At 38.0% G+C, this 25,601-nt stretch overlaps 1 protein-coding gene across 8 annotated transcripts in view; it reads right to left on the bottom strand.

The window, feature by feature from the left end:
* RAPGEF6 (Rap guanine nucleotide exchange factor 6) overlaps positions 1-25,601 on the bottom strand; it is a 227,258-nt gene that overhangs the window by 62,638 nt on the left and 139,019 nt on the right. For 6 of the 8 annotated variants that reach the window (XM_086410436.1, XM_086410438.1, XM_086410439.1 and 3 more), the window contains 6 exons: positions 22,511-22,669; positions 21,510-21,662; positions 17,003-17,167; positions 12,942-13,049; positions 11,105-11,308; positions 8,079-8,187 (listed from right to left, as the gene is read on the bottom strand). In XM_086410436.1, coding sequence (XP_086266562.1) covers positions 8,079-8,187; positions 11,105-11,308; positions 12,942-13,049; positions 17,003-17,167; positions 21,510-21,662; positions 22,511-22,669 — 898 coding nt within the window. The remainder of the gene's footprint in view (positions 1-8,078; positions 8,188-11,104; positions 11,309-12,941; positions 13,050-17,002; positions 17,168-21,509; positions 21,663-22,510; positions 22,670-25,601) is intronic. The other 2 variants (XM_086410443.1, XM_086410444.1) reach the window with 1 other exon arrangement.

Raw genomic sequence — 25,601 nt, 5'->3', positions numbered from 1 at the left:
AAACCAAAGTAACTATAAAGGTAATTCCACTCAGAGAACTTTATCTTATAGCTATATCTACATAAACATAAAAGATAAAAACAAAGGATATTTATTACATCATTGTAAATAGGAAAAACTATGAACAATCCTAAAACATCCAGCAACATGAAACACCAGATCAACAGATTATGGTAACAGTGTGATGGAATTTGATGCAGTAACAATCATAAAAGAAAGAAACTGGTACGAACTCCTGTGGCAAGGTATAACACACTGTACACACAATGCGGTCCCACTGGGCCTCTTTCTTTAGTATACTTTGTAAAACATGCATGTATTACTTTTATTAAACAATTAAAATGCTAATCATAAATCATCTGAGTGGTGGGATATTTACAGATGTTAGAAAGTTGCAGAAAGTAAGAGGAATAGATGAATGCAAACTCCAGAGCAGGAAGAGGGTAAACAGAGATTGCCAGCTGTTTTCTTCTCTGGGGACATTTGCTGAGTCTAAACATAAACATGAAGTGAGGATCAGGTAGAGGGACTCCTAGAGGAAAAAGAAGTTTTGATGGATGTGAGTAATGGCAAGAAAACTGGAACACAGAGAAGCACCAAAGCAGTGTCACTTCTCTTCATGAAATATCTCTATTGTAAGACAAGGCATGAGGCTGGAAATTTCTTAGAATCTCATAGTACTCAGAAAACAAAGTCACAACAGGGAGAGACGACCAATAAACACACAACAGATTTATTGGCTTGGGGTGGGAAGCTGAAGAGCTAGGCTCAAAATCTCTGAAGGAAAGAATTATAAAAAAGGAGACAAAGCTACCAGATTTTGAATCAAGAGACTGGAGGTAGGAAGTGGTTGGGAAGACAAGGGTGAAAAAGCAGAGTGAAATTTTTCAGTCTCTGCTTAGAGACAAAGTTCCATTAGAGAAGGGGCCTATATCAAGCACATGACAAGTGTGCTGTCAACCTGAAACCAATGGACACAGCTTAAGTAATTCTGCAGCTCAGCGTGACCCGGCTCAATTCCCCTTACTCTATGTGATTAAACAAAGGAAATGGCAGATCCTATCTGTGAAAAAATACTAACTTTACTACTAAGGTTTCTTTATATACAAAGTACAACATACAATAAAAAATTTTAAGATTCAAGGAAAGAAAATAACCAGAGGGAAAAAGAGAGTAAAAGATAATCCAAATGTAAGAGTTAATATACAAGGATTTTATAATCTTTTCATTAAAGAACACAAAGGAAAAGAGATAAAACGGATTAAAAGATGAAGACATGCAACAAAGAACTGAAGTTTATAAGAGATTCAAGTGAATATTCCAGAACTGAAAAATATCTAAAATTAAATTCAAGGCATGCATTTATCATCAGACTGGATACAGCAGAAAATGGTGTAACTTTCTTAAACACAGGTCATTAGAAAATATCCAAACTGAAACACAAAGCTAAAGTTAGAAAGAACAGAACAGAATGAAATAAATAGTTGGGACACAAATCTTCTATCATATAAGTGACTGATTTCCCACATGCAAAGGAAAGAAAGAGGGTCAGTAGTAATTAATAATGGCCATGAAATTTTGAGAACTGATGAGTAACATCAACGTAAAATTCAAATGCTGAGCAAACCCCATACAAAATAAATACAAAGAAAACTGTAATGAGGACTCCTTGCTACTGTTAAAACTGCTGAGTACTATTTGCAACCTATGGAAAATGTGGGTATTTTTGCTTAGCCTCCTGTGAGTTGTGGTCCAGTGTTTAATTTTCAAACCCACTGCAGTGCTATACAGATGTGTCCACTTTGTACCACCTGGTGGTCAGGCTAGGACCTGAGCAGAGGTCTGCTTGTGCCAGTTCTCAAAGTCTATGATATGCTAAATAGAATCAGATTCACGTACCTATAGGACGTCGGTGAGCCTAGAATTTCATAAACAACTTTACGGGATTGCTTCCTTCATGTCAGTTATCAACCTGGTACACTTTCTAGTTCCTTAGGCCTTAGGCCTCCAAACTGTCCACTGCAGTGCCTCAGGGGCCAAGTAGAAGAGGACAGTGTGTGGGGGGGCGGGGGTGGGGGTGGGGAGGGAGGGGAAGCAGTGCCGTTGGCCTTGCTTTCTCAAAGCCACAGCTCCACTAAGGGGTGAAAAACATTTTGTGAGGCAATGCCACTGGATTGCATGGAGGCTGGGGCCTGAGAGAATGGGAAAACAAGAGTGGGGGAAGAAAAAAAAAAACCTGTGGAAATTTTCTAACTCTGTCTGAGCTTTAGGAGTTTCCCTTCCCATGCCTTGTCAGGCTTCTTCTGGGTCCTTTTTGGTCTGTGTTATAATATTCACATCCGGGTTTCGGGTTGCCTTGAGTATAGCCCTGGGGTAAAAAACATCCTTTTGGTGGGGAGGGTACAGTCTTAGACGAGTGGTTAAGGGATCAGACACATCCAGAGTCTGTGCTTTTAGCAACTGCAGGATTCCAAATCTTTGCCCTTTTCCTGGGAGTCTACTGCCAAAAAAAAAAAAAAAAAAAAGGCTCAGTCTCTTAGTCCCTTTCCTTGTATTGTATTGGTAAATGCTCTGCAGCAGGTAATGGCTCCAGTTTACCTGAGGTCTAATTTCTCTGTTTAGTAACAGGTAGTTCTTCATTAGCCAGCCCTTTCAGTTGCTCTCAGTCAACACCAGAAATAGTAAGTTGACAAGTTTTTTTAAATTAATTTTGCTCAGAGTAGAGGTGGCTCTTTGAATTGGGAGTCACGTCCTCATTTTTCATTCTGACATGGCCTCTGCCATTGTTTTCTAAATACTTTCTTCTTCATATTTTCTTTTAGACTCTTGGAATAGTACTCAATTGCATTTTTTATTTTTTTTTTTTCCATAAAGGTGATTTCTTCAACTTATCTTTTCCTTCTACTCAGTGTTTGTCTTTTTTACTAAAATATGTCTCTGCATACTTTGAGACTTATTTTTCTCAGTAACTGTCTTTCATGGTAATGCCAGAGTTACTGGGACTTTATTCCAGGCATCAAAACCAGACTAAAATACTTCATTTCAGCAAATGTTTTACTTTTATTCCTTTGAGATACTCTTCGGCATTTTGCATGGGGAGAATGTTGGCTGACTACACTCTGACTGGGGCAAGTAGGGAGGTCTAAAGGGCATGGGTTGCCTTCTGTAGCACCACAGAACTCTCATGCTCTGCAACATTCAGTCTAGGGTTCTTTGGGCAATTGTTTCTCACTATTCAAAGAGTTCGGAGGCTGTGGTTTCTCTTCCTCTTGCATCCTTCAGATCAGTTTTGTTTCCCAGGGTCTGTGATGTTAACCACTACATTATACTATCTCCATGTTTTTATACACAATCACACTTGATACTAGTTAATACTTATGATATGCCAGGAACAAAAAAAATTTAAAGGTATTGATGTTTTTGAACCTATGAAACAGAGCTGCAGAAACTGAACTGAGAAACTAATTTGCTTCATGTGTCAGAATAACCTCTGCTTCCATATTTTTCAAAATTAGAATCCTTTCAGTTTAACTCAAAAGTTGGTATTTCTAGATACTAGCCCAAGTCTAGGAAATTAAAAAACTATGAATTTTTAGCATAGGTTTACTATGCTAAAAATAAGTGAGCTTATACAATATTTGTAAATTGCTAATAGATTGCTCAGAGAAGGCAATGGCAACCCACTCCAATACTCTTGCCTGGAAAATCCCATGGATGGAGGAGCCCGGTAGGCTGCAGTCCATGGGGTCTCTAGGAGTCAGACACAACTGAGCGACTTCACTTTTACTTTTCACTTTCATGCTCTGGAGAAGGAAATGGCAACCCACTCCAGTGTTCTTGCCTGGAGAATCCCAGGGACGGGGGAGCCTGGTGGGCTGCCGTCTCTGGGGCTGCACAGAGTCAGACACGACTGAAGCGACTTAGCAGCAGCAATAGATTGCTATATGCCAGATTTAGCACAATGTCATTTAATAAGAGACACTCAAGTGAAAAGAGGAAAAACACCAAATGTTTCATTTTTCATTATGACTAAGTGCAGTATTCAGTTCAGTTCAGTTGCTCAGTCGTGTCCGACTCTTTGCGACCCCATGAATCACAGCACGCCAGGCCTCCCTGTCCATCACCAACTCCCGGAGTTCACTCAGACTCACGTCTATCGAGTCAGTGATGCCATCCAGCCATCTCATCCTTTGTCATCCCCTTCTCCTCCCCAATCCCTCCCAGCATCAGAGTCTTTTCCAATGAGTCAACACTTCGCATGAGGTGGCCAAAGTATTGGAGTTTTAGCTTTAGCATCTTTCCTTCCAAAGAAATCCCAGGGCTGATCTCCTTCAGAATGGACTGGTTGGATCTCTTTGCAGTCCAAGGGACTCTCAAGAGTCTTCTTCAACACCACAGTTCAAAAGCATCAATTCTTCAGCACTCAGCCTTCTTCACAGTCCAGCTCTCACATCCATACATGACCACAGGAAAAACCAAAGCCTTGACTAGCTGGACCTTTGTTGGCAAAGTAATGTCTCTGCTTTTGAATATGCTATCTAGTATCGACATAACTTTCCTTCCAGGGAGTAAGCGTCTTTTAAGTTCATGGCTGCAGTCACCATCTGCAATGATTTTGGAGCCCAAAAAAATAGTCTGACACTGTTTATACTGTTTCCCCATCTATTTCCCATGAAGTGATGAGACCGGATGCCATGATCTTCATTTTCTGAATGTTGAGCTTTAAGCCAACTTTTTCACTCTCCTCTTTCACCTTCATCAGAGAAGCCAAAGTGGGAGAAAACATACATACACACACACTTTTCCATAGGCAGAGCTTTCAAATTCAACTCTTATTTCTCAAAATTCAACCTAAATAATGTAGAGAATTTTTTTCCTTCTTACTACATAAAGACCCTTAAATTTTCTTTGACAGTTTCCAATTGTAATATTGTTTTTACTGTTGCCCTTCTCAAAATTTGAGAGAAAATCCCATGAAGACTAACCAAGTTGCAGTCTTTTTCAAAAGCTAAAAAAAAAAAAAAAAAACCCAAACAGTAGATTAAGTTAAAAGTAGAAGCTTAGACTTGCTGAATTCAAATAGTTACAAAATCAAAACACACTTCAAGTACTGTACTGAAATCAGATTGATTATATTCTTTGCAGCCAAAGAGGGAGAAGCTCTATACAGTCAGCAAAAACAAGAGCAGGAGCTGATTGTGGCTCAGATCGTGAACCACATGATCTGCCAAAATTGCCAAATTCAGACTTAAATTGAAGAAAGTGGGGAACACCACTAGACCATTCAGGTATGACCTTAATCATCCCTTATGATTATACACTGGAAGTAAGAAATAAATTTAAGGGACTAGATCTGATAGACAGAGTGCCTGATGAACTATGGACAGAGGTTCCTGACACTGTACAGTAGACAGGGATCAACCAACCACAAGAAAAAGAAATGCAAAAAAGCAAAATGGCTGTCGAGGAGGCCTTACAAATAGCTGTGAAAAGAAGAGAAGTGAAAAGCAAAGGAGAAAAGGAAAGATATACCCATTTGAATGCAGAGTTCCAAAGAATAGCAAGGAGAGATAAGAAAGCCTTCCTCAGCGATCAATGCAAAGAAACAGAGGAAAACAACAGAATGGGAAAGACTAGAGATATCTTCAAGAAAATCAGAGATCCCAAGGGAACATTTCATGCAAAGATGGGCTCGATAAAGGACAGAAATGGTATGGACCTAACAGAAGCAGAAGATATTAAGAAGCGGTGGCAAGAATACACAGAACAACTGTACAAAAAAGATCTTCACAACCCAGATAATCACGATGGTGTGATCATTCACCTAGAGCCAGACATCCTGGAATGTGAAATCAAGTAGGCTTTAGGAAGCATCACTACAAACAAAGCTAGTGGAGGTGATGGAATTCCAGTTGAGCTATTCCAAATCCTAAAAGATGATGCTGTGAAAGTGCTGCACTCAATATGCCAGCAAATCTGAAAAATTCAGCAGTGGCCACAGGACTGGAAAAGATCAGTTTTCATTCCAATCCCAAAGAATGGCAATGCCAAAGAATGCTCAAACTACCGCACAACTGCACTCGTCTCACACACTAGTAAAGTAATGCTCAAAATTCTCCAAGCCAGGCTTCAGCAATACATGAACCGTGAACTTCCAGATGTTCAAGCTAGTTTTAGAAAAGGCAGAGGAACCAGAGATCAAATTGCCAACATCTCCTGGATCATTGAAAAAGCAAGAGAGTTCGAGAAAAACATTTCTGCTTAGACTATGCCTAAGTCTTTGAATGTGTGGATCACAACAAACTGTGGAAAATTCTGAAAGAGATTGGAATACCAGACCACCTGACCTGCCTCCTGCAAAACCTGTGTGCAGGTCAAGAAGCAAGAGTTAGAACCGGACATGGAACAACAGACTGGTTCCAAACAGGAAAAGGAGTACGTCAAGGCTGTATACTGTCACCCCGCTTATTTAACCTATATGCAGAGTACATCATGAGAAATGCTGGGCTGGATGAAGCACAAGCTGGAATCAAGATTGCCAGGAGAAATATCAATAACCTCAGATATGCAGATGACACCACCCTTACGGCAGAAAGTGAAGAAGAAATAAAGAGTCTCTTGATAAAAGTAAAAGAGGAGAGTGAAAACGTTGGCTTAAAGCTCAACATTCAGAAAACTAAGATCATGGCATCCGGTCCAATCACTTCATGGCAAATAGATGGGAAAACAGTGGAAATAGTGGCTGACTTTATTTTGGGGGGGCTCCAAAATCACTGCAGATGGTGATTGCAGCCATGAAATTAAAAGACATTTACTCCTTGGAAGGAAAGCTATGACCAACCTAGACAGCATATTAAAAAGCAGACACACTACTTTGTCAACAAAGGTCCATCTAGTCAAGGCTATGGTTTTTCCAGTAGTCATGTATGGATGTGAGAGTTGGACTATAAAGAAAGCTGAGCACCGAAGAATTGATGCTTTTGAACTGTGGTGTTGGAGAAGACTCTTGAGAGTCTCTTGGACTGCAAGGAGATCCAACCAGTCCATCCTAAAGGAGATCAGTCCTGGGTGTTTACTGGAAGGACTGATGTTGAAGCTGAAACTCAATACTTTGGCCACCTGATGTGAAAAGCTGACTCATTGGGAAAGACCTTGATGCTGGGAAAGATTGAAGGCAGGAGGAGAAGGGGACAACAGAGGATGAGATGGTTGGATGGCATCACCAACTCAATGGACCTGAGTTTGGGTCAACTCTGGGAGTTGGTGATGGACAGGGAGGCCTGGCGTGCTGCGGTTCATGGGGTTGCAAAGAGTCGGACACAACTGAGTTACTGAACTGAAAGAACAGTTTGACACAGAAAGGCAGAAACTGAAAGTGAAAGTGAAGGCGCTCAGTCCTGTCTGACTCTTTTCAACCCCGTGGACTGCAGCCTGCCAGGCTCCTCTGTCCATGGGAGTCTCCAGCCAAGAATACTTGAGTGGGTTGCCATTTCCTTCTCCAGGGCATTTTCCCAACCTGGGGATTGAACCTGGGTCTCCTGCGTTGCAGGCAGATGCTTTATCCTCTGAGCCACCAGGGAAACCCAGAAAGGCAGAGTATACTCTACTCAGAAAGGCAGAGTATATTGTTATTACAAATCAGCAATTCACTGATTAATTACTTCAATGTTTTACTCTATTCATTTCCATAAAACAGCTAACTGGCACTGATACTGCTATTTCACTAGAGGTAGACTGATTTGCACATTAGCAGGAAGAAAAAAAGCCTATGACTTCTATGTTTCATTGAGTATTTCCAGGTGAAGTACAGTCCATAATACTGAGCAGACATTCATAAATGACTAAGTGCAGTTGTATACTTATTTTAACTAAGATTTCAAAATAATTAAATACAAATAAAAATGAAAATTCTAGACTACAGAATATTATATTCAAACATTAAAGATCCTATAATGTTCAAAAAGCTTAGATGGGAACATGTTTTAAGTATTTTTACTATCCTCCTTATCACTGTTGACTTTTTTCTTTTCTATTACCAAAAAAAAAGAGCTCAAATAGATTTTTACAACAAAACTCACCAAAAATGTTGGTCTTTACAGTAAGTGCAAGATGAGTATTATTCCTCAAAATTTCAAGGGCCTTCACAAACGTTATATTCTCAAAATTTTGTCCATTTACTTCCATTATCTTGAAGAAAGTGTTCAAAAAATAGAAAGACAGAAACAGTATTAGTTATTTCTGCAGCCTTAAGTTTAATGGGTAAAAAAATAAAACTTAAATAAAATGTACCTATATGTGAACAATAGTTATCTGTGAGAAGTGGAATTATTGTCTAATAGCTTTTCTCTATATTGTGGTATTTTCCTAAATCTCTACTATAAACATTTTTTTCAGTTCATTTCCTCTGGGATAATACCGGAAAAAAATTTAAAACATAATGTTTTATATATGAAGGGAAAATTTCAACTGTGTCAGATCTCATAAAAATTATCACCTGTGTGTGTGTGTACACAAATTTTAGTGAAGTATTCTAAATGCAAATTTATTGCATTTAAAAAAGAGGTAAATTCATTTAAAAGTGGTATTCTAATTACAGCTAATATCATTTCCTGCCAATGACTGAATCAGGCAGTCAAAAAGCAACAAGCACAACTGTTATGGGCTCTTGTTCCATCTGACATTGCTGATCATTCATATCAGGGCTTCACAAACCTGGCTGTACCTCAGAATCATCAGGAGTTTATTCAAAAAGTACTGATTCCAAGGAAAAAGGATAAAGAGACAAGACATGCTGAGGGAAAAAAAGGCAGCACAGAGGATAGATCTTGAGGGCTGACACAGAGATTTCAAAAGGATAAAAAGGAGTGAGAAAAAAAAATATTAGGAAAAGAAAAAGAAAAAAAAAATCACAGAAGTTAAATTTCCAGAGTTTAAAAAAGTCTTCAGTCTACATACTGTCATGGATCATCTAATATCAGGCAAAAAATAAAAAGATCTATTTTTTAACAGATCACTTGAATATTCTGAATTCCAGGGACTTAGAATAAAGACTCTATAAGCATCACTCTTGGGGATTTGTGCAGGTGGCCAAAGGCACTTAAAAAAGAAATAGAATGGCTTAGATTTCTTTGGGACCATATTAAGATGATGTGATACCTTTCTGTGACGTCAATGTTCTGAGAGAAAAATGACTGTGATCAAAGATTTTTATACTTCATTGAACAAAGATATCATTAGACATGTAAGGGACACAAAGCTAGAATACTCATTCGCCCTTTCTGAAAGAAATCCTAGAAGAGGTACTAGAAGTACTGGAAGACAACTGTAAAATAAATAAAAATAATGGCACCATGTGGCATAGACGAAGTAGAGGTGATCAATGAAAGCAGTAAGCAGGTGCAAAATGATTCTTAGTAATAAGCTTATGAAACTTAATGCAAATGCCAAAGTACTCTTAAAAAAGAATATTCACAATATTAAAAAATGACTTATTGAAAATCTCAGATAATTTCAACCATACTTGGAAGGCCTGAGGGAAGAAGTAAAATAACGATAAATTTTTCTCTCTCAGGAATCAAACTGCTGGAGTATTCTTTTCTTTTTCTTCTATGAAGAATGAGATTCTTAAACATGTTTACCAAAAAATACCTGTCCAATAAATATATGACTCCAAATTCTTAGCAACTAGATATTCTTAATGAGTAGTCTGAGTAAAGCCCAGAAATCTCTATTCTAAAAAGCTCCCCTAGAGGAAGAAGAGTATCATTAAAACTTTGTGTCAGAGTTTCTTTTTTAAAATTATATAATTTATTCTTAAATTTTAAAGTATTTTATTATATCATTCACTTATATCAGTTTCTTAACTCCCCGCACTACTGATATTTAGATACTGAAATTTGGTCTGGATAACTGCCATGTGGCTGCTTTGTCACGGGGTGTTCCTGGCTATTCAGCAGTATCCCTGGCCTCTATCCACTACATGCCAGTAGTAATTCCCAAGTCATGACAATCAAAAGTAACTCCAGACATTACCAAATGTCTCCTGGGTGACAAAATTACTGCTGGTTGAAAGCCACTGTTTTGAAGTACAGAACTTTTAATAATGTGAATGCATGCCTGCTTGCTTGATTTATGTCATGGCATGTGGCATGTGGGATCTTAGTTCCCCGACAAGGCACTGAACCTGTGCCCCTTGCAGTGGAAGCACAGACTCTTTTAACCAGTGAACCACCAGGGAAGTCCCTGTGAATGCCTTCTTAATTCAAAAACAACAAACACCATCGTGTGATTACAAGTAAAATAAGGTCACATTCTAAATGAACACATAAACAAACAAAAATTTTAAGTGGAACAAAGTCAGCTTCCCAAATGATTTAGCTAGGAGAGAAACCACTCTGGTGTACATGAGATTTTGAGAGCTTTGTTCAAAATACAGATTCCCAGTCCTTAACTCTGCAGGATGTGATTACTATGATTATTAAGACTGAGGTATTTTTTTTAGTAACAAAGTTGTCAGAATTTCATTTTTGAAAATATATTGTTCTAGAGTTTACTAATGCCTCCATGGAGAGAATAAATCCCTATCTACTTACTCCCAGTATCTCCCCTTCCTTTTCCTAATCCTTCAACCAGCTCACTCTACTTACGGATATACCAAATAGTTTTGTTACCATATGAACATTATTTAAAGCAAAACCATCATTTATGGTAAATCTTTGGCCACTTAATTTTAGAGTGGTATGGAAAAAAGTGCTTACTCCTTTAAAACATGCAAGGGTGCTAACTCTCTTACTGATCTTTCTGGAATACTGTGAAGTTGCCAAATGACGAGTTTCCTAATACTTGGAGGATGGGCAGGACCATTCAGATTGATAGTGGCCAGACTACCAGGCTGTTTCTGGACATGCTATATCAAATTTTCCATTAAGAGTAATGGATATATGACAAACACATTTTAAAAATAAACCATTTAAAAATACCACCTCTAAAAAAAGGTTTCAAAGTATTTCCTTAAATTGATCATGCTTACTAGAATATCATCATATGAGAAAAGTAGCACTCCTATTACTTATAAAAAGGCTTTAAATGGTTGTTATTTACTTACTTGATCACCACGTTTCAGTCCTGCATCAGCAGCTTTGCTACTAGGTTCTACGCTTTCAACAAAAATACCAAATCCCTTCTCACTTCCTCCACTTAGGCTGAAATGCAGAGGTGACTCCCGGGAAGCTTTCTGCAGCACAACCTGTCTCCACTTAGCCTTTGCAGCACACGCAATATTCAATAACCGGAGATGACCATTCATTTTCTATAAAGTAGAAAGGGGTAACATATATATATAAATGTATATTCTCTATTCCTATAGGCTTTAAAAATATAACCTAAAATTATTACAACTAGAGTAAATAAAGAATATATAAGTATGGGTAAATAAAACTGAAGGAGAGAAACCTTCCACCCTAGGGCACTCTCAAGAATAAGATCCCTTAATATGGTTTTTTAAAATTTCTAGATAATCACAAGTTAGAAAAGATTTCAAAGTGGTGTCTTATTCAGACAGTGATGACAAAAAAATTTCTTCATTTTCTGAATCTAAGTAATAACACATTCTGTATTACTATTGTGCTTATCTCCTAGCTGTTACATAAAACCAGAATATTTTTAAACTTCTATTTAAAACCTTAAAGGACTTCAACCACCTTCCCAAACATTGTCTGATACTCAGACACATGCAAGTCTCCATCTCTTTCAGAAATATTATTCTTATAATTTAGATTTTCCTATATTATTTTAGATCTTCATTAAACTCAGCAATATTTTAACTTTCAAGTTCTAGTATCAGTTTAATGTATCAACTGAGAATTCAACTATCCTCAAATAGTGTATTAAATAAATCTCATGTCCATAACAAAAAGCTAAAGTTTTTCTCAGGGTAGAAACCAAGTTTTACACCTCTTCTGATCCTATATAACAGCTTGGAGTATACAGCAGAATTCAGTAAATATTTGATGACTGACTTGGTAACTGGGGGAAAAAAATCCCATGACTGCAAGATAGTTTCTATTTTCATAAGTCCCTTGAATATTTACATAGCCAGCAATGGAAGCACCAAATGATGCTGGTGAGCCTCAACAGGCCTCTTAATCAGTTCCCTGTTCATTCTCCCCATTTTGCATAGAGCAGATGTGCTGCTGAACAGACTACAGGAACCAAGAGTTAAGGAAAGAGACAAAACAATCTGAAATTTGCCCTTCTTTATTCAACTTAATCCACTTCTACTCTGTAATAACAATGGTGCCATGCCAGGTTTTGTTTGCAGATTCTTATATTCATAGCTCACTATAACCCTCAAGACAATCCCAACAACCTAGAGGCTACTATATAAAATAAGACAATGGAGGCATATAAGGTTGGACAATATTTCCAAGTTCACATATCTACCAAGTGGTGAAGTCTGAATGTTGTTAATTCAGGCAATCTAACTCCTGAGCTGCATTATTATTTATTTCCTAAAAATTGAAGTTGCTTGGAACACACAACTGAGTTGAAGTTCAAAGTTTTTATATCTAAAACGAAGAATAAATAGATTTATAAATAGCTACCATGAAAGTTAAGAAGACCTTGAGGGTATTATCTGAGGTGTTGCATATTAAAAACAAATGAAATCACATGCAGAAGGGAGACTTAGAAAGTCTACTGTAGGTCTGATAAATATGTGTATTTGAATGCCTAATACACATGAAGTGAAGACTAGAAGAAGCATGATCTTTGTTTGGGTTGAAGCAGCAGAGGATGAGCCCAAGTCTAGAATACAGATTTGAAAGTTCTCAGAACACAGGAAAAGATGAAAGCTATTCTGAGTTGCAATTCTTCAGCAGGGGGACAGAAGAGATTGGTAAGAATCCCCAAACCCTGAAGAAGATAAAATTTCTGAGCCTTACTGTATCTTCCAGATTTTTTTCAAATTCCTCTAGAAATCGAGTCATAGCAGGATCACCTTCAAAATCATTGAAATGATTATTTACCCATAATAATACAATCCGTGTTACCTGTGGAAACATGGAAGAGGCAGCATAGGATTATATGAGAGGAATTCTTCCTGCAAAAATAAAGCCCTAAAAGCAAGTCCTAAACTGAGGAACAACTGAGCTTTATGGCTAAGCCCTTTGCCCACCCTCTCACACATGAAAGGCTCATTCTAACAGAGAGGAACATTTAGTTTGAGCTTTTGCTTCCTTATATAACAGAGAGAACAAAGCCTCTGCTTTCACTGAGAAGACAAGCCTGTATACTAACATGTAAGTAGTACATGGGAAGTGTATTTTGAACAGTATCTTAAAATGCAAACTTCTAAGGGCAGGCAAATGTCAAGTATTTCTTTAGCTGAGACCATTTCACCAAAATTGTAACAAAAATCTGAAACCTCCTTCGTAAACACTATAATTTTCAAAGTTGTGAGTTAATTTATTACTTTGTTAACCTGTGCTACAGATTAACAAAAAAGTTAAAAACAAATGGATGTTCAATTAAATGTGCCTACAGTGAACTCTACTCAATGCCCTGTGGTGACCTAATATTGGAAGGAAATCCAAAAAAGGGGGAGATATATGTATACTTATGTCTGATTCACTTTGCTGAATCAGTACAGCAGAAACTAATACAACACTATCAGGCAACTATAGTCCAATAAATATAAAAAAAAAAATTAAGAATATTAAGAAACATTCTGAACATTAAGAAAACACACAGAAGCCAAGATAAATCTAAAGAAATAAACCAGAGATTTTTCCAAAATCTAAATTAAAAAAAAAAAGTGCCTAATAATACAAATAATATTTTTATTATTTGTAAATACAAATAATATTTTAAGTCATATCCTTTAAAATTGTGGTAAAATAAAAATCCACTATTTTAACCATTTTAAAGTGTACAATCCAGTGGCATTTAGCCCATTCTCAATTGTGTACAGTCATCTCCAAGCTACCTAGTCCCAGAGCACTATCACCACCACAAAAGAAAATCCCATTCCCAATAAGCAGTCACCTACCATTCTTCCCTCTTTCCAGCCCAGAATAGCTTCTATTTGCTTTTCTGCCTCTCTGATTTGTCATATAATATGTGATCTTTCATGACTGGCTTGTTAGACTTAGTACATTTTCAAGGCTTATAACACGTTGCTGCTGCTGCTGCTGCTGCGTCGTTTCAATCATGTCCGACTCTGTGTGACCCCATAGACGGCAGCCCACCAGGCTCCCCCGTCCCTGGGATTCTCCAGGCAAGAACACTGGAGTGGGTTGCCATTTCCTTCTCCAATGCATGAAAGGGAAAAGGGCAGCATGTATCAATATTTCATTTTTTTTTTTAAATTAAATGGTGGTGGTTTAGTTGCTCTGTGTCCAACTCTTGCAACCCCATGGACTATAGCCCACCAGGCTCCTCTGTCCACGGGATTTTCCAGGCAAGAATACTGGAGTGGGTTGCCATGTCCTTCTCCAGGGAATCTTCCCAACCCACGGACTGAACCCAGGTCTCCTGCACTGCAGACAGATTCTTTACCAACTTTTTTATAGCTGAATAATATTTCATTATATAGTATGCAATATTTTGCTTATCCATTCATCAGCTGATGGACATTTGAGTTGTTTCCACTTTTTGGCCATCATCAATAGTACTACTATGAACACTTGTTTACAAACTTTTCTTTGCATACCGATTACCTGTTTTGGCTATATACTTCAGGAGTAGAACTACTGGATTACACAGTAATTCTAAGTTTAACTTTTTGAAGAACTGCTGAGCTGTTTTCCATAGCAGCTATACCATTTTACATTACTACAAGCAATGTATGGGAATTTCATTTCCTCCACATCAACATATTCAAAATCCTTGGTATTTCCTTTTTTAAGTCATCTTAGTAGGTATGAAGCAGAATATCACTGTGGTTTTGATTTGCATTTCCCATGACTAATGACACTGAACACCTATTGCATGTGATTGCTGGCCATTTATCTCTCTTCTTGGGAGAAATACCTATTTGAGTCCTTTGTCTATTTTTAAATCGTATTTTCTTTTTGCTGTTGAGTTATAAGAGTTTTTTTATTTATTCTGAATACTAGATCCTTGTCAGACATACGATTTGCAAAAATATTCTCCTATTCCATATGTTGTTCCGTTTTTCCTGATTGTTCCTTTAATGTGAAAATGTTTTAATTTTGATGAAATTCTATATATCCATTGCTCGAGTCTGTGCTTTGTACTAAAAAAAACTATCGCTGAATCCAAAGTCATTTTTTTGTTTTTTACTCCTTTTCTTTGAAGAATATTATAGTTTTAGCTCTTACATTAAGTCTCTGATCCATTTTGAGTTAACACTGAATATGGTATAAGGTAAAGGTCAAACTTCATCCTTTTACACATGAATATTGACCTGTCCCTAAGTCATATTTTTGTTCATTCTCTAGCATGCCTTTATTTCCTCAGCAATCTAAGTAACTATATATAATTTCAAAAGCAAGGGAAAGGCAAGCCTATACTTTTGGACACTTATTGTATCTAACTTATTTCCTTTAAAGTATAACTCAAGAGCTTCCCAGGTGGTGCTAGTGGTAAAGAACTCACCTGCCAATGCAGGATACAAGAGAGATTAGGGTTTGATCCCTGGGTTGGGAAGATTCCCTGGAGGAGGGCATGGCAACCCATTCCAGTATTCTTGCTTGGAGAATCCTATGGACAGAGGAGCCTGGCAGGCTACTGTCCATAGGGTTACACAGAGTTGGACAAGACTAATGGCACCCCACTCCAGTACTCTTGCCTGGAAAATCCCATGGATGGAGGAGCCTGGTAGGTTGCAGTCCATGGGGTCGCTAAGAGTCAGACATGACTTGAGCGACTTCACTTTCTCTTTTCACTTTCATGCACTGGAGAAGGAAATGGCAACCCACTCCAGTGTTCTTGCCTGGAGAATCCCACGGATGGGGGAGCCTGGTGGGCTGCCGTCTATGGGGATGCACAGAGTTGGGCATGACTGAAGCGACTTAGCAGCAGCAGCAAAGTGATTTAGCAGAAACTAAAACTCAGACAGACAGGCCAGGCAATTATGGCTCTACTTTTATTTTTCTTAAAATAACTAACTTACTATTACTGAGGTAGTTTATTGGTAGTTATGTACCAGTAAGCTGAGGTATTACTAGTTTTTCCATGGAAAGTATAAACACTCCATAAAAAAAGTTAAGACAATCTATTTAAACGTTAAATGCAAAAAAAAAAAAAAAAAAATCTTCAATGCCACATCTAAATGTGTTACGGCAGTGATAAATTATATAAAGTCTTTAACTCAGAAAAATCAATGTTTTTCTATTTAGATTGTTTCTAAGCCCTCTTGTAAAAACGTACTTGGTGAATATTCTTTCTAAACTTTTAAATGTTTTACTCATCTCCTCTGAAACAACCAAGTATTTTGATAAAGTGCAAGACTGCTGCTGCTAAGTCACTTCAGTCGTGTCCGACTCTGTGTGACCCCATAGACAGCAGCCCACCAGGCTCCCCGTCCCTGGGATTCTCCAGGCAAGAACACTGGAGTGGGTTGCCATTTCCTTCTCTAATGCATGCAAGTGAAAAGTGAAAGTGAAGTCGCTCAGTTGTGTCCAACTCCTAGGGACCCCATGGACTACAGCCTACCAGGCTCCTCTGTCCATGGGATTTTCCAGGCAAGAGTACTGGAGTGGGTTGCCATTGCCTTCTCTAAAAGTGCAAGACTACTATCCTGCATTTTCTGAATTTATAACTATACCACAGCCTGATTTCAGTTTCTGCCTTTTAGAAAGCAAAATAATCTACTTTTTACAAGCTATTTTGTCATAAAAGTAACCAGATATGTCTACTGATTCACTAATTTTTTAGGTGAATTGAATCTTATCAAAATAAGCATTTAATTTGTCAACTGCAAAAGATTTTGGGGGAATATAAAAGTTAAAATCAATTTCATGCCCTTTATAAAACCAACCTTATCCCTTAAGCTGTCAATTTTAAACCATTCCAACAGTTTGGTCCCAACATCCAAAGGACTTGCAAGAAATGTTCTGTAAGTTAATAGGAAATCTTCTATATAAGTTGGGTCCACAATGGAATGCTCTTCTATTAAATGCATGATGAGACGCTCAGGTGTTCCCTAAAAATCAAAACAAAGAATTAGAAGATAAAAAAGTAGCTCAGGAACCAAATAACTCCTATTGATTACTTCCCTTTGTAGCTCCTCGATTATAAAGTCCTCAAAGTAAAGTTTCATCTTTAAAACTGTCAGCACTGGAAGTAGGCAGTGTCTCTAGGTTGTAGTCCATCATCACGCAGAAGTTTAGAGGAAAATAAGGCAGAGGATTAAACATGCACAACAGCATTACCTTGGCTGTAGCTGTTTTATCCGTATTTCATTATAGCTATGAGGGGATAATATAATAACTATCTTGAGTAAAGAGAAGGAAGAGGGGCTCCCCTGGTGGTCCAGTGATTAAGAATCTGCCTTGCAAAGCAAGGGAAATGGATTCAATCCCTGGTCTAGGAAGATCCCACATGCCATGTTGCAACTAAGCCTGTGCACCACAACTACTAACCGTGCTCTAGAGCCCAAGAGCCTTAACTACCGAACCCACGCACAGCAACCGCTGAAACCTGTGCGCCTACGGCCTGTGTTCCACAAGAGAAGTTACCGCATAACACTAAGAAGCCTGCACATAACAATGAAGAGTAGTCCCCTACTTCCACAACTAGAGAAAGCCCCTGTGCATCAACAAAGATCCAGCACAGGCAAAAAATAAAATAAATAAGAGAAGAAAGGATAAGAGTTAAAGAAAATAAATAAATAAATAAAGCTTTCTTCCAAATTTAATCATCCTTAAATTCCCTTCTGTTCCAGGTTATGGGAACAACATAGTTCAAGACAGCTTGTTTTATTACTGTCACTTCTTGGAACAGAGATTTCCTCTTCTGCGGTTTCTCCATTCCCATTTGCCAGAGGAACCAGAAGTTCTACAGACACTTTTTACATGCACTCAGAGTTTAACTGCTTGCCTGTTTCTCAATTTATAAAAAGGAATGAAAGTAAAATTTATCTACTGCTCCTCCTTGAATTTCTGAATCACTGTTAAAATTTACTACTCTGCTGCTGCTGTTAAGTCGCTTCAGTTGTGTCCGACTCTGTGCGACCCCATAGACGGCAGCCCATTAGGCTCCCCCATCCCTGGGATTCTCCAGGCAAGAACACTGGAGTGGGTTGCCATTTCCTTCTCCAATGCATGAAAGTGAAAAGAGAAAGTGAAGTCGCTCAGTCATGTTCAACTCTTAGCGACCCCATGGACGGCAGCCAACCAGGCTCCTCCATCCATGGGATTTTCCAGGTGAGTACTGGAGTGGGGTGCCATTTCCTTCTCCTAGCAGCATCTTAAAAAATGGGTACACAGAATAAATACAGAAATAAACCAGGTATTAAGCCAAATATAAAAACCAATTGTTGCCCATAAAGTCAGATTTCAATTTGGTGCATTCATCCTAATGATTTCATTGGCCAGAATTATTGCATGACAAATATACATTAATACTAACAATGTTCTTGTTTAAAAATTTATTACAAGATTAAAAAAGGGTACCCACTGCTAAGCAGGTATGTAAATCATTTCTCTAGAAGGAAGTCAGAGAAAGGCTCTTCAAGTTACCTATTTAAGGGACAAGATAATCACAGGTCATTCTTATTCTTCTCCCACCTTCAAAAACACTCTAAGAATTCCAAATCGGGTCTGTCATTCAGGAAAATCACAATTTGACGTCACTCAAATCTGGTTCTCAGATCATACATACAATATGTCAGGGGTGAAAATGACTGACATGTTAAAGAAAAGACATTATTTTGATTAGGTAAATCACTGAGGAGGGATATCTGTAGAGATTAGGTTGTATTTTAAAAAGCAGTATTTAATGACAAGTTCCATAATCATGCAGAGGCACTTACCAAACTGCTCACTAGCATCCAATAAGGTGGGATGCTGGGAGACAGGTATGCTGAGTGGGCAGGTGAAGGAGATGGCTAGCTGGTAGAGTTTGGTTATGATGAGCAAGCAAGTAAATATACAGAGCATAACAAGAGCCACTGTTAGATAAGGTTATTTACAATGAGGGAAAGGAAAAGGCTACAAAACTAACTCTGTGGTACAGTACTAGAACTGGGAGTCCTGGTATAAGCTCATGACTGAGATAGATATAAAAAGGAACAGATGTGCATGAATTTAGTTTATATATATTCCTATCTCTCTGAGGAAAGGCTCTAGAAGCAATGACACCTCAGTAGCAGTGAACAGAGTGAGTGCCCTGATTTTGGTTTTTAAATGTTATTATCTACTAGGAGGATCCAGGGCTCTCTGGAGCAATGCCTGATTTCAAAGCAGGTGTAGGAAAAGTAAAAGATGAGCCTGGAACATCTTATTTTGCCAGATAACAAGGAAGCTCTCAAAAATGATGGGAACATGTCAGAAGAATACAGGAATCAACAATCTTAAGAGGGTCCCACCATCTAAATCTGGGACAATCAGACAATCAGAACAATGCTGATGGTAAAGAAATACATGAGAACATTCTAATCAAAGAGGAGAGAATGCCATTCTTACAACAGAATGACAATAAAATAATGGAAATAGAAAATCACCATTTCAGGCAGGAGTAGTCAATCTAAGTGAAGACTGGTGGATAGAGGTCTGCAAGACATACTGACACTATCCCAGAACATCAATGTTTCAAATGCTTATCAATTACAACGGGTAAAATGGTGATTTCACAGTAAAGACACCTGACAGACACCAGGTCTCTGTGGACCAGGTGATTAAGATTAACTTCACTAGTGGTGGCATAGGCGGACATTGTGTGCTCCCTGATACGATGTACTGAGAAGAGCAGAACATTATTTCTGTGGGGTTCCAGCCAGGGAAGTATAACTTTAGTCTGGGCAGGAGGAAACAGCGGACAGATCTAGTCTGGGGGTCATACTGTAGACTGTAAGGTGTACATTCATCAAAATTGCTGAGAATGTGAAAAGGGAATAACTATTCCTGGAGTAGACTTAAGTGACATGACAACTAAATGCAACTGTGTGCCTGGATGAGATTGAGCCAAAAATGAAAAAAACCCATTTTGGGGAGAGTTGGTGAAAATCTAAATGGGGTCTGTGGGCTGAATGGCTTTACTTTATCAATGTTCATTTCCTAACTTGAAGGGCTCCATGGTGTTTATGTAGGAGACTTCTTATTTTTAGGAAGTACACAATGAAATATTTTGGAGTAATGAGGCATCACATTTGCAGACTGCTCTCAAAAGACTGAAAAAATACTGATGAAAATGGAGGATATGCAGAGAAATGTTAACGGTGGGGGAACCTGAGTCAGGATACTCTAAACTGTTCTTGCAACTTTTCTGTAAGTTTGAAATTATTTAAAAAAAAAAAAAAAAGCCTCAACATGAGCCTTCATAAAAAGACAGCCTGTGACAATCCACACATATATTTGAATTTTTTCCTACAAAGAAAGCTTACACTTATCAGCTTAGGAAAAGAAAAGGAGTGTTTAGATATAGTCTGACTCTTAAGGAATATCTGATCTGACCAACCAGTCCCTCTTATTGTTAAATAAACAGCTGCACTTATAATGAAAAATAACACATTTAGTTATTTTGCAACCAAGACTAGCTTGAAAAGAAAAAACTGTCAAGCATTTATTTCCTCTCTTCCAACTATAATTGCTCTATTTTACATCTGTGTGTGCTCAGTCATGTCTGACTCTTTGTGATACATGGACGGTAGCCCACCAGGCTCCTCTGTCCATGGGATTTTCAAGGCAAGAATACTGGAGTGGGTTGCCATTTCCTTCTCGAGATTCAGACCCCATTAAGACAGGCAGACAGGAGAGTGGAAGGCAAAGATCAGAGGGGAGAGGGAATCAGAGAAGGGAAAACAACATGGGTATTAAGACTCTACAGCATGCTATGGCTTTTGATTTGCCACATTTAGCCCTAATAAAGACCTGCCATAGAATCCCCATTTTCAGATAAGAAAACTGAGGTTCAGAGAGGCTAATGTCTATTTCAATGACACAGAGATCCCATCAGCGGTCTCCATCTTCATCTAGGATTCTTGTACGTTGATGGTTGGTCCTTTCAATTTGTTTGGTTTCTAAATATTGCTATCTTTGATGAAATTAACTTCCATTATTGATGAATCATACATTTGAGAAGGAAAATTCTGACTGGTATATTCTAAGTAATATCCTTTCATACTGATATACATGGCAGTGTCATCCTTACCCAATAAAATACTGTTAAAAACCAACTAAGAAAATGTCAAAAGGACACATTTATTTATATACACTGGATCCCAAAGTTAGTGAATTATCTTGCACTACTTAATAAGCACTTCAAAGTCTTTTAAACAAGATGAAGGTTTTATTGATCAATAATAATAATAAGTAAAACACACCCACCTTAATTACAATGTGTCCTTTCCTGGTTCCACTTCGATCCAGTTCACGATGCTCATGTACCATAACAATTTCTCCCTCTTCCTCAACTTTATGGGTATTTTTTTCAACATGATTTAAAATTCTCCAATAATCCTGCTGGGCTATGCAGACAAACTGCCCAAGAACAACATGGGGACAATTAATAAACCTATAATACATAAATATATCACTATGCACCAAGGCAGAGCACAAAGGTAAGAACTCAAGTGACATCAGTTCTTTTTTATTTAGCCCCTTTACTCCTTAACAAAAATCAAGGTAAAAAAAAATAAAGCATGCACAAAGAGACCAAAGAAGTTAAATCCATGTGAATTCTGCTCTAAAAGGAGAAGTAAGCATATACTTCTTTCAAAACTGACACTATGCAAAGAAAACATGAAGCAGGAGTAAGTTAGAAACAAACAACTCAGAAGTTCCTATTTCTTCCTCTATTGGGGAAAAAAAACCAAAAAGGAGACTGAGCTGGCTAATATCACATAGATATTTAACAAACAAACATTTATTGGGTATACTCTCTTTAAAATATGTATAGTTTAATTCCACAAATATTTGCATCAGATATAAAATCTACTTTCCTTTATTAACTGAGTTTTTCAAACTTCTAATTCTCAAATCAAGCTATTTTATTTTGAGGAAGGAAAAAGGCTCAGCCATTTAAAAATCAAGAAACAGGAGAACCAAAAAAAACCCCAGAAACAAAAGAACATACACTGCTATATTTAAAATGGATAACCAACAAGGACCTACTGTACAGCACAGGGAACTTGGCTCAATGTTATGTGGCAGCCAGGGAGGGAGTGCAGTTTGAGGGAGAGTAGATACAACGTTTATGTGTGACTGAAACTATCCTTCACTGTCTACCTGAAACTATCCTAAATAATCCACTCTACTCCAATATAAAATAAAAAATTAAAAAAAAAAAAAAGAAAGAAACAAGAGAACATTACCAGAGATAAGCTTACCTGACAGTCATCTACTTTAGTCCTAACAACTCCATGCATGTACTGTTTATCCAGAGTGGGTGTGATTCCAAAACTATTTCCCATAAAGAGGTTGTCAACTTTTCCATCTGGATGACTGATTTCCACAGTGCCATTTAAAATAACATACCATGAATCAAGCTATAGAGAAGACGACAGGTTTTAGGAATCTTTGAGAAAAGATGATTATATGTTAACTTTGAAAAATAATCAATCAGTACATAGAACTCATATAATTTATAAAAGATTTCATTAGATTATTGAATATTCCATCAGATCAGAATGTATTAGTAAATAACACCGTTTCTATTAAGCAAACGACTACAGTTTATTTTACTCTTTATTCTTTTAGTCACCAAATGAAATCAGGGACCCTCATAACTGACCAAAATACTCTTAAGACAAAATACTGCTGCTAAGTCACTTCAGTTGTGTCCGACTCTGTGTGACCCCATAGATGGCAGCCCACCAGGCTCCCCCGTCCCTGGGATTCTCCAGGCAAGAACACTGGAGTGGGTTGCCATTTCCTTCTCCAATGCATGAAAGTGAAAAGTGAAAGTGAAGTCGCTCAGTCATGTCTGACTCTAGCGACCCCATGGACTGCAGCCTACCAGGCTCCTCCATCCATGGGATTTTCCAGGCAAGAGTACTGGAGTGGGGTGCCATCGCCTTCTCCGAAGACAAAATAATGTTATGGCTAAGACCACAGTTTAGTTACTTAGTCTTGTCCAATTCTTTGGGATCCCATGGACTGCAGCATGCAAGGATTCCCTGTCCATCACCAACTCCCGAGCTTGCTCAAACTCATGTCCACTGAGTTGGTGAAGCCATCCAACCATCTCATCCTCTGTCGTCCCCTTCTCCTCCTGCCTTCAATCTTTCCCAGCATCAGGGTCTTTTCCAGTGAGTCAACTCTTCACATCAGGTGGCCAAAGTGTTGGAGTTTCAGCTTCAGCATCAGTCCTTCCAATGAATATTCAGGACTGATTTCCGTTAGGACTGACTAGTTTGATCTCCTTGTAGTCCAAGAGACTCTCAAGAGTCTTTTCCAATACCACAGTTTAAAAGTATCAATTCTTGGTGCTCAGCTTTCTTTATAGTCCAATTCTCATATCCATACATGACTACTGAAAAACCATAGCTTTGACTGATGGACCTTTGTTGGCAAAGTAATATCTCTGCCTTTAAATATGCTGTCTAGGTTGTCATAGTTTTTCTTCCAAGGACCAAGCGTCTTTTAATTTCATGGCTGTAGTCACCATCTGCAGTGATTTTGAAAATCACCAAGAAAATAAAGTCTGTCACTGTTTCCATTGTTTCCCCATCTATTTTCCATGAAGTGATGGGACCAGATACCATGATCTTCGTTTTCTGAATGTTGAGCTTTAAGCCAGCTTTTTCACTCTCCTCTTTCACTTTCATCAAGAGGCATTTAGTTCCTCTTCACTTTCTGTTATTAGGGATGTATCATCTGAGTATCTGAAGTTATTGATACTTCTCCCAGAAATCCTGATTCCAGCTTGTGCTTCATCCAGTCCAGCATTTCACAAGATGTACTCTGCATATAAGTTAAATAAGCAGGGTGACAATATGCAGCCTTGACATACTCCTTCCCATTTAGGAACCAGTCTGCTGTTCCATGTCCAATTCTAACTTGCTTCTTGACCTGCATACAGATTTCTCTGGAGGCAGGTAAGATGGTCTGGTATTCTCATTTCTTAAAGAATTTTCCTCAGTTTGTTGTGATGTACACAGTCAAAGGCTTTGGCATAATCAATAAAGCAGAAGTGGATGTTTTTCTGGAACTCTCTTGCTTTTTCGATGATCCAAGATGTTGGTCATTTGATCTCTAGTTCCTCTGCCTTTTCTAAATCCAGCTTGAACATCTGGAAGTTCATGGTTCATGAACTGTTGAAGCCTGGCTTGGAGAATTTTGAGCATTACTTTGCTAGCGTGTAAGATGAGTGCTATTGTGAGGTAGTTTGAACATTCTTTGGCATTGCCCTTTTTGGGGATTGGAATGAAAACTGACCTTTTCCAGTTCTGCGGCCACTGCTGAGTTTTCCAGATTTGCTGGCATATTGAGTGCAGCACTTTCACAGCATCATCTTTTAAACAGATTTGAAATAGCTCAACTGGAATTCCATCACCTCCACTACCTTTGTTCGTGGTGATGCTTCCTAAAACCCACTTGAATTCACATTCCAAGATGTCTGGCTCTCGGTGAGTGATCACACCATCGTGTGGGACATGAAAATCTTTTTTTGTATAGTTCTTCTGTGTATTCTTGCCACTGCTTCTTAATATTTCTTTCTGTTAGGCCCATACCATTTCTGTCCTTTATTGTGCCCATCTTTGCATGAAATGTTCCCTTGGTATCTCTAATTTTCTTGAAGAGATCTCTAGTCTTTCCCATTCTATTGTTTTCCTCTATTTCTTTGCACTGATCAATGAGGTAGGATTTCTTATTTTTCCCTGCTAATCTATGGAACTCTGCATTCAAACGGGTGTATCTTTCCTTTTCTCCTTTGCTTTTAGCTTCTCTTGACGTACTCCTCTGGAAGTAAGACCACAAACTCTTGGAATTTGAATCCAGAATCTGCCACTGACCAGCTGAATAAGTCTGGGAAAGTTGCTTCAGTTTCTCTACTGCTATAATGAGTGTAACGATATCACCTATCAGAGAACTTTTGTGTCAATTAAAAATGAGTTTATTACAAATCAAGTAATAAATAGCAATAAATTCCAGACTGGAATAATGTCTGGCACACAGCAAACATTCAAAAGACATAAAAAAAAGGTAGTTACTGATTAAGAAAAACTATTAAAAACTTGAATTTTAAGGTATACCTAAAAATATATCAAAAATTTCTAATGTTAAGAAAATACTGCTCTCAATTTATACCAAAGTATTTAATGCTCTAAAGAGACATATTGTAACGCCTACTGCATATCCATGAAAGACTACTTGTTCTCACTTAATATCCCTTTTATTAGTCTAAACTGTCAACAATTTTAATGTGATTTAAGGAAAATCTGGATTATCAGTTCTTAAGAAGAATCAGTGACAAGA

Source organism: Bos grunniens, chromosome 7 (assembly GCF_055505025.1).
Source record: "Bos grunniens cultivar Pamir isolate PY7600 chromosome 7, Bosgru_T2T1.0, whole genome shotgun sequence".
Lineage (NCBI taxonomy): Eukaryota > Metazoa > Chordata > Mammalia > Artiodactyla > Bovidae > Bos > Bos grunniens.
This window is presented reverse-complemented; position numbering and strand designations above follow the sequence as displayed.